Here is a 16420-nt window from a genome sequence, read left to right on the forward strand (position 1 = left end):
CCCAGAGCAGAAGGGTACCCGTTCCTTTGAGTGTTTGACAAGAAATTGACTTCATTTTGTGCAGGGTTCCATCAGTCATGGCTGGCCTTCAAAAGTTCAGAGTTTCAGCTCAGATCTCTCTGGATGCTTATTTGAACCTTATCCAAATTCTCTTTCCACCTCCCCCACCAAGCATTCTCTTAGGAGCCTTGAAAGCCCATGAGACTTAAGGCTCCTAAGTGCCTACATCATTTTGAAAATAGGGCTTAGAGTTTGTCTACACAGGGACACGCATGAAAGTTAATCCAAATTAACTGAAGATGTAAATTAAAAGTGAATTTCTGCATTAAACCCCTGTGTGCACATTCTCACTCAGAATTGAAGTGGCATTAATTCAGTGAATTGAAATAAGCTGAATCAGGGGCACCCTAATTCTCAATGAGAGTGTCCACACATAGGGATTTGATGCAGTTGAACTAATCCATTTTAAATCACACCTTTAGTCAATTCAGATTAATTTTCCTGAGTGTCCCCATATAGATAAGCCCTTAGGCACCTATGTAACATAGATGCTTCTGAAAATGTTATTCTTTGACCTAAGTTTGATCACTGTAGTGGTACTGTGTGGGTAAAATGAAATAAGAATACATTCTCTCTCTTAACCGGAACTTAATCAGCCCTAGAGAAGTGCATTGGATAGCTTTTTAGGAAGATTTTTAGTATCCTTGAACCATACCTTACAAGTCAAGTTACTACTGATAATATTATTGTTATAACACATACCTTATACTGCCTGTACCTGTCTTTTCATTTCTGAGGATGCTTGGCTTTCTGTTGAAACGGCGAAGTGATATGCGTGTCGTCCTCAGTCAGATAATTACCATGGCGATTTAGCCCCGAGGACACTATTGGTTCCTATTTAGAGGATGGCATCACCTCTTTTTAAAACTCATGCTTAGAATGCTGGAAGATTTTTTGCTGATGGTGGGGGGAGGGGGACTCTTTTCGGTGCTGTTTATTTTCATGTTTTCTAATCCACTGGTGAGAGCAGTCAAAGACACTTATACCAGCACTTTACTGCTAGGACAAGTTTTATTTCAGCCTGTTTGCTGAAGTGGAAAGCCTGCAGGCTGTGCATGCGGTCTCTCTCCAGGGGGGGGGAAATGCTGAATCATTTATTATACACTCACTTTGCAAGCCTGGCTGGTAACTTTACTCTGATCCTGGGACCCCTCAGTACCCCCTGGCAGGAGCTAAGCACCCTTGACACCTGTTTATGTTAGTGGGAGTTCAAGGTGCTCAACACCTCCAATGATTGGGCCCCAAACTGAGACCTACTCGCCTCTCCTTTTAACAATCTAGCATAGGAATGGTGGCTGTGGTACACTGCTTAATCAGGGAAACATCCTGAGCTCTCACAACTCGTATTGAAGACAATGGGAGTTGGGAGCTCAGCACTGCTTAGGATTTAGCCCCTTGTTGTGTTCCTGAGTGTCCCTGTTCTCTACACAGCCCTCCCAGAGAAAATGCTCTTGCGCTCAGAAGTTTAGCCAGTGCCATGACTTACCCAGGTTGGTTTTCTGAATTGCTCAAGAGTCTGCTTGAAATGGAGTCAGTAGACATCTCAAGGGGAGGAAAAAACACCCAGCCAGGGCTCTGGGCTGTCTTCTTTGGACCTTCAGATGGGAAAGATGACATGCAAATGATACCACAGTTGTCTAATGCAAGATTGTAAGAGTTCAGGGCTTGCTCCCCCTATCATGTGGGTGTAAATCAGGAGACGTCCACTGAAGGCAGTGGAGTTACCCAGATGTAAAACCAATGTAAGTGAGAAGAGAGAATCAGGTCTGCTGTTTCCTCCTCCATCCTTTTGCCCTGGAGCCCCTTCATCACTTGGGCTGTGACCCATAGCCTCCCTGTCTCTTAGGATAACCAGACAGCAGATGTGAAAAATCAGGACACGGGGTGGGAGGTAATAGGAGCCTATATAAGAAAAAGACCCCAAAATCAGGACTGTCCTTATGAAATCAGGACATCTGGTCACCCTACTGTCTCGCCACACTGCAGCTTTCCTTCTGGGATCCTGTGGGGGTTGGGGGGGAACTCCTTGAGAAGGATAACTATCTCACAGCTTCAGTCCTTCTCATCAGATGCATGGTCTCTCTCCTGTCTCAGGGAACTAAAGCAAAGTCTAGCCAGCTGGGTTGAGTCAGCACAAAGCATCCTCCCATCTGCCCCTGCCCAGGATGTGAATGCAATTTGGCTCTGCTGCAATACATTCATTTTTTATAATGCATACCTCCCACCATTTCAAGTGACTAAAGCAGGACACAACACCACTCAGGGTTGCCCTGTCCTCATCTCTGTAGATGGAGACGGAGGGGCAGACAAGCCAAATTTGATTGGCAATCAACCTAGTGCCCAGGGTTGCAATGCCACTTAAATTTGGCCTGTCCTCCCCATTGCCTCCATCTACAGAAGGGCAGATGAGCTAAACCTGAGTGGTGCTGTGACTCCAGGCGCCAGGTCACAATGTCCCTCAATTTTGGGGCCCCTCTCAAATGGGCCCAGGGCAAACTACCCGTCAGCAGGGACAGGGAGGGCTTGGAGGTCAAAGGGAGATAGTCTCACAAAACCCAGGACAGTTGGGAGATCTGATAACGTCCATCACATAAACGTATCAAAAAGTGATTGCCAGCCAGTTGCAGTTGATTCTGTCCATATTTGACCATACTGTACATGGCTAAGTTAAATGTTTCATACAGGCAGGCTCATGAGAGTTCTGTAGAGAAATGTAAACGCTGAGTTTGCATATACTGTAGTAGATCGCTTCTTGGCTCTCTATGAGCTGTGAAAAAATTATCTAAGTTAGTACAAAGAGCACCATCTGCTGGCAGATAGGCATATCTAGCATTGTTGTAAAGGATGTAAGTTCAATAAAGTTGTTGTTGCACTGCAAAAGGCTGGCCTGCATTGAACAGGTAGTATCTGTAGATATGGTGTAATGGTGAAGAGGGCCTCAAGGCCAATGCCTCCCCCTCTGAAAATTTAGTAGATTTGATCTGAAAAAAAGATCAATGAGGTACAATCAACACTGAACCTGGTGTTGCTATTTTTACAATTATTTTTCAGATTAGAACTAGACTTTCACATTCATATGAATTAATTCAGCGATCATATATTGGAGGCCATCACAGTGGTATCTGAGTGCCTGTCTATATTTAAATTACCTACCTTTCTGACAACTTGATAAAGACCTGTTAACATGGATCCTGGTTCTTTTATACATGCGCCTAATAATTTTCTTGGCACATGCAAAAGATTCTAAACTATTCACTGAGTGAGATTTAACATACCCTACTCTGCAGGAACTATAATAATCACTTATTTGAATTAGATATTTTTCTCAGCTATTATCTTCAGCTAGCTTTTAGTTCTGTTCCATTACCATGGAGCACTTAATCCAGATTGGACATCAATTGCCTTTTTCAAATTCAGAACGTTACTCTATATGGAACCAATGATTTCTAAATTATTTTCAGCATCAATTGTTTAATAGCTTCAGAATTTAGCCTTTAATGGAGATCATTTTGGTCAGTTGATAATTTAGCCCTGATGACACAAAATATCCATTTTCAAAATCTCTTATTCTTTTCAATCCCTGAAAACACATTTAATAAATGTTAGTTTAGCATAAATGTAGCACTCCCATTGAGTTCCATGGCCATTTAATCAGTCACATAGTCTCTTAGCTACATACCAGTAGTGAAATTAATGGGGCTTTTATTAACTTCAATGGGATCAGTATTTTGCCTCAGGAACAAAATTCACCCTGTGCAGAAAGTCAAGGCCTGTGTACCACTTAAGTCTCATTTAAGTCAGTTCTCAAAACAAAGGTTAAGTGGGACTTACCTGGTGAATTTCTCATAGGGAGAATACCAACAATGAGCCTTTAGATAATGAACAACTTTCTTTCTGATAAAGATAAAAGTTCCCTGTTTGCAAGAAAAAGTGCCTCTCCAGCAAACTGGAGTTTTCTGGAGAAATTTAAAAATCAGCTGATTTCCCTACAGTTTGGGGAGTAAACCATTACACTAGACAGACACATTTTAATCTCCATTAGCCATCTCCACAAACATGTGCTGGATCAACACTCGGATATATTATTTCTCCAAGGCTTGTATTACAGGACCTCATGACTGCTCCTTTCTGTCAGTGAATAGTTTTGCTTTACCTGAACTGGCAGGCAAAGTTTGGGGGGAACATTTGAAACAAGATTAAATTCAATGTCAATTACCAGGGCTTTTCATCCCTCCCTTTCCCACGGATATTGAACTGAATCTAAATACATTTAAAGTTAGAGGGAGTCTGCTTAATCACTCGGCTCTGAATACACCACTCTTCAATAAAAGGGTAGCTATCTGCACCTAGCTAGAGCCTAGATACAACTTCTAGCCAGCAGTTATAGATTTCCCAATCTTTAATGGCCAGACAAATAATTATGTATTCATATTTTCTTGAGGCACTTTTACAATTGGAGTTAAAGTTTCTAAAATCGTCTCCTATATAAATGTGGATCTGCACTGAACCCTTGTAATTAGTTGATTTCATCATTACACCATCTTATGAACCCCGCAGCAGTCCTGGGAGTTGGGATTTCTCAGTGCGCTATGCTAATGCAATACTGACACCTAGAAACAACTCTTGTTTCACCCTCGTAACATAGAAATCTGGTTTCTGATCTGGCATTGGAAAATGATCAAGGATCAACAGGGATCTTATTAAAAAGCAACAGTTATGTTTGATACCATCAACTACACTATTACTTTTTTTTAAATTGTAAATAATGTTTATTAGCGTGTTTTATTAGCATATACATGTTTTATTTTTAACTTTTCTACTGAAAAGCTAAACAGATACCAGCCTCTAACAAATATTAGCAATCATCTGTTTTGCTGTGCTATAACCACTAAGTATCAGTGACTTGCTGCTAAGTCCCTATTAAGCCAACAATTTTGATTACCCTTGTACTAAGCTATTGACCAGAAATGCTAAGAACTTTTAAGGCATGGTCATCTGACATATATATGCTGTGGGTTGAGCTGATTGAATACTGCAAACAAGCATTTGTGAACATTGGTTTTGAATTTGCTTTGCCTGGATCCACACCCCCAGCATTCCATGAACATTCACAGAAACAATTTTGTGTTTGCAAAAAGAGAAAGTGTTTGAATCCTCATGTGACTGATGACTGGCTGCTGTGTGTTAGATTTCTGGATTCTAAGAACTAAAGTGGGGTTATGTTGTAACCTTTCAGGGAGAATATAAATGTTTTTTATTCTACCTTCTCTGTGTATGCTGTGAACATAACAGGCGGTATGTGGCCTAGTGGCAAATCAGATGGTCCAGTGGTTAGGGCCAGGGTCGGCTCCAGGCACCAGCTTAACAAGCAGGTGCTTGGGGCGGCCAAGGGAGGGGGCGGCACCTGCGGCAATTCAGGGGCAGCAGGTCCCTCACTCCCTCTAGGAGCGAAGGACCTGCCGCTGAACTGCCGCCATCGATCGGGGCTTTTTTTTTTTTTTTCCCCCAATTGCCGCCGCCAATTGCGATCGCAGCTTTTTTTTTTTTTTTGCTTGGAGCGGCAGAAATGCTGGAGCCAGCCCTGGTTAGGGCACTGTCCTAGGACTTGGGAGATGCAGATTGAATTCCCTGCTCTTTAACAGACATCCTTGGGCAAGTCACTTACCCTTTCTGTGTATTAGGTTTCCATATGTAAAATAGGGATAATAGCATTTCCCTAATTCACAGGGCTATCATGAGGACAAATATATTAAAAATTGTGAGGCATTTGGATATTACGGGTCATATAAGTACCTAAGATAGATACAGCTGTTGTTAAATAGCAGGCAAAGTGTTCAGAGTTTCTAGGCCCAACACTGCTTTTGCCTCCAACCATTTTGAGAGTGATTTGGTCAGAAAAGCGGGAGGGAGGAGGAGGAAATGATTGAGTGACTAGCTCTGGCAGGTGTACCTGTGCGTTCTTTCAGCACCAGCCTGAGGAGTGCACCACTCATGGGGGAGAGGGCATAGAGGAGCCCAGAAAAGACAAACTGAAAATGAGGACTATGGAAAACTGGGGTTTTGACTGAATGAACATTTCCATGACAAGCATCTGCTTTCCTGGCAAGCTCCAATTTTTCAGCAGAAAACATACTATTTTTGGCCAAAAATTGAAAATGTTCCATTTTCAGTGATTTTTCTGCTAAAAAAATGTTTTGTTTTTTCAATGAAAACGTGATTTTTTTGCAGGAATTTTTTTACCCCCAATCAGCTCCAAGGAGGCTGTCTTTGGTGGGTGTTATCTCCTGGAGAACAGGATGGGCACCTGAACACAGGTGCATTGGGGACAGCACCTCAACCCTGCCCTTCAGCACAAAAGGGGTCATAAAACTGGCTTAGCCAGTGAGCTAATGGTCCTTCTAGAGTATGGAGCCCCCAGCGTGGGAGGTGTAGAAGGGGCAAAGCTAAAGGGGTCTGGCTGGAACACTGCAGTAATCCGGTGAGCCATCCCCAGATAAGATCCTTAGTCATTGGCTGCTGGGTGCAAATTAGAGCAGCTCTGAAATTGGGGGACAAATCAGTCCCTGGCTTGCCTCAGGATGAGGATGTAGGTGACATAAAGCTGGGTTTTCTTCCCCCTTTGGGTCCAGTGCAACATGGAGCTCACTTGGACCCAAGGACCTTCGAGTCTGCTTGATGGTAGCAGGGTTTAGGCTAATTCTAATCTGGTGTGAATCTGGAGTCACTCCACTTAAAACAATGAAGTTATTCTGGATTTGCACCAGTGTAATAAAAATAAATAATTATCTGCCTTTATATGGTATTTTACAAAGTCAGGGAAACATTATTAGCCCTATGTAGCTAAGAAGGAATCTATAGCAGAAAGAGGCAGTGACTTGTCCGGAGTCACATAGGAAGTCAATAGGAGAGTCTGGAATAGAATCCAGATGTCCTTCACTCCTAGCCACATGTTCGTTTCACAAGCCACCATCGCCCCTGAGATCAGAATCTGGCTAGCATGTTCCCCATTGGTTTGTGAAACTTGTCTGTGTGGTGGTTTTTATTGCATGATTGAAAGTCCCACTCAATGCCTATTATGACCCAATAACCTCTCACTGCACATTGGCAAGGTGGTTACAGGAATGTCTTGATTCTGATGTGTACTTTCTGATTCATCAAAGAATATCATGTGAGGTCCTAAATGAAAGCCAGGGCCACACTGCTCATTAATATCACTGTGAAATGGATGTACAGATGCTAGGTAAGGAGTTAGGTATGTGTGCTGACCAATAGGCAGGGTTGACCAATAGGTTTTCTGTCAGGCAAGAAATGTAAATTAACCACTATAAGCTAACACAATGGCTAGCCATTTACAGGTGAATTTGGAGAGATATGAAAACAACAGGCAAGCAGCACATGAAAAATGAGCCACAGATGGTTATCTTGACTCTGAGTTCAGACAAGGAACTTTGGCGATATAAACAGAAGGCAAAGAAAACACACCTTTATCCTGCATCTAGGAAGAAAACAGGCAGTGTGTTTACATGCATAAAAATGGGATCTCAACCAACTCGGGTTTAAATGCTGCAGAAGGGTGGGATAAAACTTCTTTATACAGAAGGTTAACCTGTCAAATTTAGTCTCTAGAAAGCATGATATGGTTTTGTTTTATATGTAACTCTTTGCTTCCAACATTCTTACTGTCATTTGAATCGTGAATCTTTGATAATAAACTGGTTGTTTTCACTATAATTATATCTCAGTGCTGTGATATTAAGCCTGGTGCCACTCCTGAGTTGAAACTGTTGCGTATACTGTTTCTCCAGGGACAGCCAACCTGGTATTTCTGTGAGTGTTCAGTGGATAAGGGGCTGAACACTACAGGGGAATGCTTCAAGGAACTGGGGGATTGGGGTGCACCTAATTAGGGGGAGGGATAGCTCAGTGGTTTGAGCACTGACCTGCTAAACCCAGGGTTGTGAGTTCAATCCTTGAGGGGGGCCATTTAGAGATCTAGGGCAAAAATCTGTCTGGGGATTGGTCCTGCTTTGAGCAGCAGGTTGGACTAGATGAAACTCCTGAGGTCCCTTCCAACCCTGGTATTCTATAATTGTTACCTTGCAAGACAAAGTGAGGACTGGCATAGCCCAGAGAAGAGTGTGTGAGTGACTAACTGGTGATGGTAGGAAACTGAAACCCGGTTAAGCACAAGCAAGACTCCCTCTTATTGGAGGGAGGGGATAACTAGGTGGCTCACAGTCCTGGTTACCTCAAGAACCATCACACCTCTCACAGTATTTCTGCATGCTAAATAAAACCTGGCAGTGCATTCATTCCAGGTGCAGGACTCACACTGATCTCAGTGGGACATATGCAGAAGGATTGCAGGCTTAATGTCTTCTGATCAAGACTGGATGCCTTTCTGGAAGTCAGGTGATAGATACAAGATATTGGGCTCCATTCACGGCTAACTGAGAAAAAATCTATGGTCTGTGATATACAGGAGGTCAGACTTGGTGATTTAATGGTCCCTTTTGGCCTTAAACTCTAGGAAAATCTATGAATCTATGATTGGGCGCTAGGGACTTTAATGTACACAATTTTTTTCCAGGAAATATGTTCACAAACTGTGCCTGGAAAATAAAATGAAACAGGAAGGCATATTCATGAATATTTATATTTCTCCTCAACACAAAGCCATTGAGTGGTTATTTACTGCACTTTGTTGCTGTTTTAACGGCTTTCTTCTAACACTCAGTGATGGCAGTGGTTATATTTTGACAGCATTATGTTTTAGGGAAGGCATGGGCATATTGTTCCATCATTGCATTGCAAAGATCTCCCAAGGGGTGTGGTGGTAAAACAAGAAGTGGGTAAACTAACCTTTCTAGTGTTCCAGGCCAAGCAGTGCCCTTATTTTGAAATGGGTTTAGGCTAGAATGACATCGGGATGAAAACTGCATGTGCCATTAAAATGCATTTTTGGCTGAGTATAATGAGCTGGTAGATAACACACCCATCAGTTGTGATGGTCATACAGCCAGGATTGGTTTAGCACAGGAGAGTAGGAGTGATTAATTGCTTTATTCCTTAAATTAGAGGGGGATAAATGCCATATTCCCCAAATGAGAGATGAGTAAACTCCATACTATACTATACTTATGCTATGCTACTGCATTCCCCTTAACAATGAGTGAAAAAATCCTTAAATAATAATTAATCCATCCAACTCTTTAGGTTGATATTAACAATGATCAACACTCATACTTTGTAGCTCGTACAGAAGTTAACTAAGTGATGTACACCACACTCCCTTGAGATAGGTTAAGCATTATTAATTTTGAGCACCCAACATTCTCTTTTACAGAAGGGGAAACGGAGGCAGAAAAGTTTCCAAAGTGACCTCAAATTCTGAGTGAAAGCACCCAACATTCTCTTTTGAAAATCTGGCCGTTAGGACCATATTTGTCAGATGCTCGGGAACCACAGCTTCCGTTGGCTTCAGTTGTAGTCATGGGTGCTCAGCACCTCTGGAAATAAAGCCCCACATTTAAAAGCTGGGCACCCAGGAATTGAGAGGCCTATAATTAGAGGTCACTTGTGAAAGTTAAGGGTCTAAGCAACTTACCTAGGGCCACAGAGAGAATTGGCCTCAGAGATGGAACTGGAATGCAGGAGTTGCTGATTTCCAGGCTCAGCTCATTTGACACTCCAGTTTAGCACATGTGATCATTGCTTCTTCTAGTGGCTGGCCCCAGCAACTATAAATTATTAGTAGTAGTATTTATTAAATAAAGATCAGTTGCCCCATTGTGCTGTGTTGCCCCAGGCTCTGTCCCAGTGAGCTTAGGGCCAGATTTGCAAAGCTATTTAGGTGCCCAAAAGTACATATAGGCATCTGATGTGCTTTTCAAAAGCACCCAAGTCAGTCAGGAAGTCAATACCTTTGAAAGCGTGGCCTTTTTAGTCTAAGTAGACAAGACAGATGATGGGCAAGGAGACAGAGGCGAAATGACTTACCTCAGGATGCAAAGCAGGTCAGTAGCACAGCCAGGAATAGAACCCAAGTCTTTTGACTTATTTCACTGAACCACATTGTCTCTGCACATGAAGTAACTGTCACATCTACATATGTTACTCATTTAGCTCAAGTGACAGGGCTTCAGCTGTATCTGCTGAAGGTTCCAAGTTGTCACTGACGACTGTCTGTGTGTCTATTTGACTATTTTGCAATTACATTCAAACTGGGCCTTTCCCCCACAGTGCTCGGAGTTTCCGTTCACACAGGCGTGTGAGACCAGGGGCTCGTTTATCTTTATTTTTTCTATAAATTAATCAGATTGAAGATTATTTTCCTCAAAATCTCTGGAGAAGGGGAAGCTTTGCAGAAAGAGCAATTAAAAGAAGTCACTTTGACATTTCACTATGTGTTCTTTTTGTGTGTTTTCTTTAGGTGATGCAGAGGCCTTTCACCTCTTCGATTACAGTTCCACTAAAACATCTAAAGGAGGAGACCAGTCCTTTTACACATCTCTGATAGCAGATGACCGTTACACGTCTCCACCAGATTCCACCTACTTCTCGGGAATACTGCAAAAAGAAAACAGCCATGTTACTTGTTCAGACAGCACAGAAGGATTTAACACAATAGGGCACTCCATTCAAGATGTGATGGGATTTGAGTCCCGTGGCTTGTTTAGCTCAGATTCAGGAATAGAGATGACTCCTGCAGAATCCACTGATGTCAATAAAACCTTAGCAGACCCCATGAAAGTAGAAGCTTATAAATACATGGACATAAGTAGATCAGAAGAGGTAAAATACCAAGAAAGATGCAACACAAGCTTAGAAGACAAGAATACAAGCTTTATCGATAAGTGCCCTGAAACAGCAGCCAAGTTAGAGTATATTTCTGGATCTAAGAAACCCGCTTTTGAGGAGACAAAAGTGGCCAAAGGACACAACTTTTTTGAAGACTCAACTGTTCCATCCTGTGCAGAGGAAATATTTGGTGATCAACACAGTGCCTCATTGATTACAGCACCGGTCAAGATTACACTCACTGAGATAGAAAGTGTAGGGGAACCTGCAAACAAAGAGTCACCTCCAAATAAGCAAGAAACAGGGCTGAAACCAAGCCATGAAGTGGTTCCAACAGTGACTGTGTCAGAGCCAGAAGATGACAGCCCAGGTTCTCTCACACCACCATCTTCTGGCACAGGTAAGATCTGACACCCAGTTTCTTACTATGCTAGAAAGTGATTGGGTGAGATCCTGACCACATTGAAGATAATGGCAAATCTCCCATTGACTTCAGCTGGGCCAGGATTTCACCCACTTTGTAAAAATAGCACCCCTTTACTTTGCAGGTGAGTGCTTTGTGTGTGTTCAGAGACTTATCGTTGCCTAAACTAATAGCCTGATTTCCAAAGGGGCTGAGCACCTGCAGCTCCCATTGAAGTCAGCTGAACTATGTCAGGTGCTCAGCACCTTAGAGGATGTCAAGGTTTTACTGCTCTTTGCTTCTGTTCGCACTGCAGAGCCGAAACCAAATGGACAGAGTGAGCTGGAGTACACATCCCCAATAAAACTCTTAATGCTGCCCACAGCTAGGGAGGCATTATAGATCAGTAACACTCCTCTGAGAGGCACTGGGCTTTTGCTACAGACCAGCTCCCCCTGGAGCCCCTTCAGAACAGACTACGGCCACAATCTAGCCCTAGCCACAGAAGCCCATAAGGCCATTGTCACCGTTCCTTTTCAAAGCAGAGCTACATTTGGAACCATGTTGTGAATTGCCTTTGCAGTTCAGGAGGGGAGAGGGAGTGAGAGCGCTCCATGGGATAAACACCTCTGTGTACACAGCCTGCACTTGGAAGGAAATATGCCTTAATTTTGTGCTAGTGTTTGTTTGCTAAACTCCCAGCATACAATTAAGCAGAAACCCAGGATGGTGCTAACTATCTCTGAGCCCTCTAATGTGATTTAAGCCAGGGCCCTGGCATGAAGATTTGGCAGCTGGGAGAGGTTGGAATCCTTGTCATTGGGAATTAATTATTGTTGGTTTGTATTACAGTAGCAGCTGAGCTCAGGTCCTCCTGGTGCTAGGCACTGCGTGTAGACGTAGACATTCCCTGGGCTGAAGAGCTTACTATTATGTAGACAGGCAAAGAGTAAGAGGGAAAAGAGAGAGACTGAGATTCATAGATTCATAGATTCTAGGACTGGAAGGGACCTCAAGAGGTCATCGAGTCCAGTCCCCTGCCCTCATGGCAGGACCAAATACTGTCTAGACCATCCCTGATAGACATTTATCTAACCTACTCTTAAATATCTCCAGAGATGGAGATTCCACAACCTCCCTAGGCAATTTATTCCAGTGTTTTACCACCCTGACAGTTAGGAACTTTTTCCTAATGTCCAACCTCAACCTCCTTTGCTGCAGTTTAAGCCCATTGCTTCTTGTTCTATCCTTAGAGGCTAAGGTGAACAAGTTTTCTCCCTCCTCCTTATGACACCCTTTTAAATACCTGAAAACTGCTATCATTTCCCCTCTGTCTTCTCTTTTCCAAACTAAACAAACCCAATTCTTTCAGCCTTCCTTCATAGGTCATGTTCTCCAGACCTTTAATCATTCTTGTTGCTCTTCTCTGGACCCTCTCCAATTTCTCCACATCTTTCTTGAAATGCGGTGTCCAGAACTGGACACAATACTCTAGCTGAGGCCTAACCAGCGCAGAGTAGAGCAGAAGAATGACTTCTCGTGTCTTGCTCACAACACACCTGTTAATGCATCCCAAAATCATGTTTGCTTTTTTTGCAACAGCATCACACTGTTGACTCATATTTAGCTTGTGGTCCACTATAACCCCTAGATCCCTTTCTGCCGTACTCCTTTCTAGACAGTCTCTTCCCATTCTGTATGTGTGAAACTGATTTTTCCTTCCTAATTGGAACACTTTGCATTTGTCTTTGTTAAACTTCATCCTGTTTACCTCAGACCATTTCTCCAATTTGTCCAGATCATTTTGAATTATGACCCTCTCCTCCAAAGCAGTTGCAATCCCTCCCAGTTTGGTATCATCTGCAAACTTAATAAGCGTATTTTCTATGCCAATATCTAAGTTGTTGATGAAGATATTGAACAGAGCCAGTCCCAAAACAGACTCCTGCAGAACCCCACTTGTTATACCTTTCCAGCAGGATTGGGAACCATTAATAACAACTCTCTGAGTACGGTTATCCAGCCAGTTATGCACCCACCTTATAGTAGCCCCATCTAAATTGTATTTGCCTAGTTTATCGATAAGAATATCATGCAAGACTGTATCAAATGCCTTACTAAAGTCTAGGTATACCACATCCACCTCTTCTCCCTATCCACAAGACTTGTTATCCTACCAAAGAAAGCTATCAGATTGGTTTGACATGATTTGTTCTTTACAAATCCATGATGGCTATTCCCTATCACGTTACTACCTTCCAAGTGTTTGCAGATGATTTCCTTAATTACTTGCTCCATTATCTTCCCTGGCACAGGAGTTAAACTGGTCTGAGGTAAGTGACTTGTCAGCTCGAATTATAACTCAGGGCTCCTGTCTCCTGAGGCCTAGACCAGTGCCATGTTTCCAAGCAGAAATGACTTCTCCAAACCACCCTTGCCCCTGGGCAGCCTTGTAGCATATTCCCCACATTTCCCCTTTGAAACCACAATGAACCCATTGTAAGATGTACTCAGGACTGCTGTATTCTGATTGCCAGTGCATTAAAAAAATATACAATCAGTGGTATCTGGGATGCTCCACACCCTAGTATTGGAGGGTCACAGGCCGAGGTCATCAAAGCTTCAGGGCAGGCAGGGTGTTGTGGTGCATGCTGGGAGTAGGAAGGGGCAGGAGCTCAGAGTTGTTATATAGGCTCTGAGGCTCGGATGACAGAGAAGAGTCAAATAGAAATATCATGGCTTGTTTCCTAGCCCCTCTTCTCCCCCCCCGCCCCACTCTCCAGGGGTCAGATGGCCTGGCCCATGCTGCCAGTACTCCTGAGAGAATCTTTGCTCTCTAGGTCAGGCAGAAGAGAGGAAGCCCTGATTCATTTGCAGGTGAGGCTGGAAGCAGAAGCAGTTCATCTGCTGCTCAGCTCTGTTCTCTGCTTTGACCTTTCAGTGGCATTTAAGTGCATCGCCGCCCAACTGAGTGATGGGGACCCAGAAGTGGGTTATCAGGGAGCTCCCACTGGGTCACGTGCACACTGACCGAATCAGCAAAGTGTGGGCAGGGGAGCAAAGGAGGAACTGTCTTGCTTCTCTCCCCTCCGTGGCTGTTTCTCTCCTGCCATCTCTGCACTGCTCCCTCCTCTTGCCCATCACCCAGTCCCTGAGTGGTTCATCAGGCTCTGCCACTGTCCACAGAGAAGATGGCAGGAGAAGCAGCTCTTCCAGGGTCTGTGAAGCTGGACAGCCTGTTGGAACAGCTGAGTGCTAGGTGGGCCAGGAAGAGAGAGGAATGGGGAGGGAGAAGCACCTCTCCACAGAAGTGTCACACTACCTAGCACCACTAGCTCTTCCCACCCTCATCACCACCGCTCAGTAACATCAGCTTCTTACTTTGTAAGCCACCCATTCAGCAGCACCAGTCCCTCACCCACAAAACAGCCAAAAAATCTGTCCAGTGCTCCAAATCCCCACAATCCTTTGCACCTCCTCAAGGGCTTGTGGGATGTAGTGGCTTGCAAACTGACGTGCAGGTGATGGATCGGAAAAGGTTTGTTTCACACATGCCATCACAATTATTTTTAAAGGAAAACACACCCAAAAAAGCCTGTAAAAAGGCTATTTAAATGTTGGCACATGTGCCATCTTACAGTGGTCCTGCCATAGGCCTCTGAGCATTCATCTCACCATCCTGTCTATTTACGGTACTTATATGGCCCCCAATTTCTGTACAATTGGAGTGCCTCACAATCTGTAATGTGGGTACCAAAAAACCCCCTCTGGGGTAGGGATGTGCTCTCATCTCTATTTTAGAGGTGGGGAACTGAACCACAGAGAGACTACATGACACACATGACTCTGTGGAAGAGTAGGGATTTGAACTGGGCCATCCTATCTTTGTGACGCTTGGCATGGACTGCGTATCTGGCATAGTGCTCATGTGTGTTCCCTCTCACTCCACACCCAGGCCTATTGCCTCTCCATGCTTCCGACAAATCTGTATAAAACTGGCTGCTGGGTTTCATCATTATTGATTTCCCTAGCTACTTCCTATTGCATTAGGTCCATGCGTGTGCATTAAAGGGAGGATCCAAATACTGAACATAATGAATATTCCTGGATAGCTTGGAACAAATGTACACCATTGTCTGATTATGAGCAATCTGATCCACGCACATTCCTGCTTCTTAAAGCCCTCATTCAGCAAAGTGTCCCTATTCTGCAAAGCACTGCTTATCTTTAAGCACCTGTTTAATCCCATTCAAAGTTAAGCACATGCTTAAGCGCTTTGGTGCACGGGGGCTTTAAGGAAACTCCTGCAGCTGTGGGCAAGAATCTTTGTATAATAATCAGGCTTGGAAGAGATTTGCTTTTCTTTTTCATGGGATAATACTGAACTTTATTGCCAAGTAATTCAATTTTTACTGAGGTTTCTTTTTATACTAAATAAATAAAAAACATCAGGTACTAATTGTTGTTTGTTCAAACTTTAATGATGGTAAAAGCCTGTCTTCAGAAGCATCATCACATTAGATCATCATATTTCCTAATAATGGCTTAGCATTGCATGGTTACATATTATGGATTACTGGGCTGTTTGCTAATAGTCTCTAATGCACTCCGCATGTTCACACAGGTATTCACTGAAATGCCTAGAATTGCTTTCCTGGCTTTCCCTGTCTGGGGCCAAATCTTGTCCCTGGTACAGTTTGAATGACTAGGCTGTGCTCTAGAAAGTTCCATGGCATTCTGAGGAGGAGGAGGAAAAGATTGGCTGGTGGCATTCGCTTGTTGTAAGCTGGAAAGAGAAGAGCAACACAGCTCAGACCCGTTCCCAAGCAGGCTACCAGTTATTATTGACGATAATAACTTCTACTTCACTAGGCCCAATGCTGGCCTGATTCCAAGAATGAGTTTGCCCCTGTGACTCACCCCCAGTTTACAGTGCTATGGGTCTCACAGAATGAACGGGCCTCTGTGCTTTGTCTGTTGATGAAGGGGAATATATATTCCTATGTGAGCAACCATCACATTAAATTGCATGCCAATAACTAGGAGCAAAATACTGAGTTAGATTCTCTACCGTGCTTAATTTCTCCTGGGCACCGCAAGACGGGGAAGCATGATCCTGAAGCTGTTTTATACAGCCCTCAAATAGATTAGAGCAGC

At 43.4% G+C, this 16420-nt stretch overlaps 1 protein-coding gene across 6 annotated transcripts in view; it reads left to right on the forward strand.

The window, feature by feature from the left end:
- Positions 1-16420, forward strand: part of RTN1 (reticulon 1) — a 185802-nt gene that overhangs the window by 90533 nt on the left and 78849 nt on the right. For 5 of the 6 annotated variants that reach the window (XR_010600816.1, XM_008168252.4, XM_042845176.2 and 2 more), the window contains exon 2: positions 10493-11260. The exons of the other annotated variant lie outside the window; for it this stretch is intronic. Coding sequence is in view for 4 of the 5 variants with exons in the window: in XM_008168252.4 (XP_008166474.2) it covers positions 10493-11260 (768 nt within the window). In the remaining variant the exon portion in view is untranslated. The remainder of the gene's footprint in view (positions 1-10492; positions 11261-16420) is intronic. 6 annotated transcript variants of the gene reach the window in all.

This window comes from Chrysemys picta, chromosome 4, assembly GCF_011386835.1.
Source record: "Chrysemys picta bellii isolate R12L10 chromosome 4, ASM1138683v2, whole genome shotgun sequence".
Lineage (NCBI taxonomy): Eukaryota > Metazoa > Chordata > Testudines > Emydidae > Chrysemys > Chrysemys picta.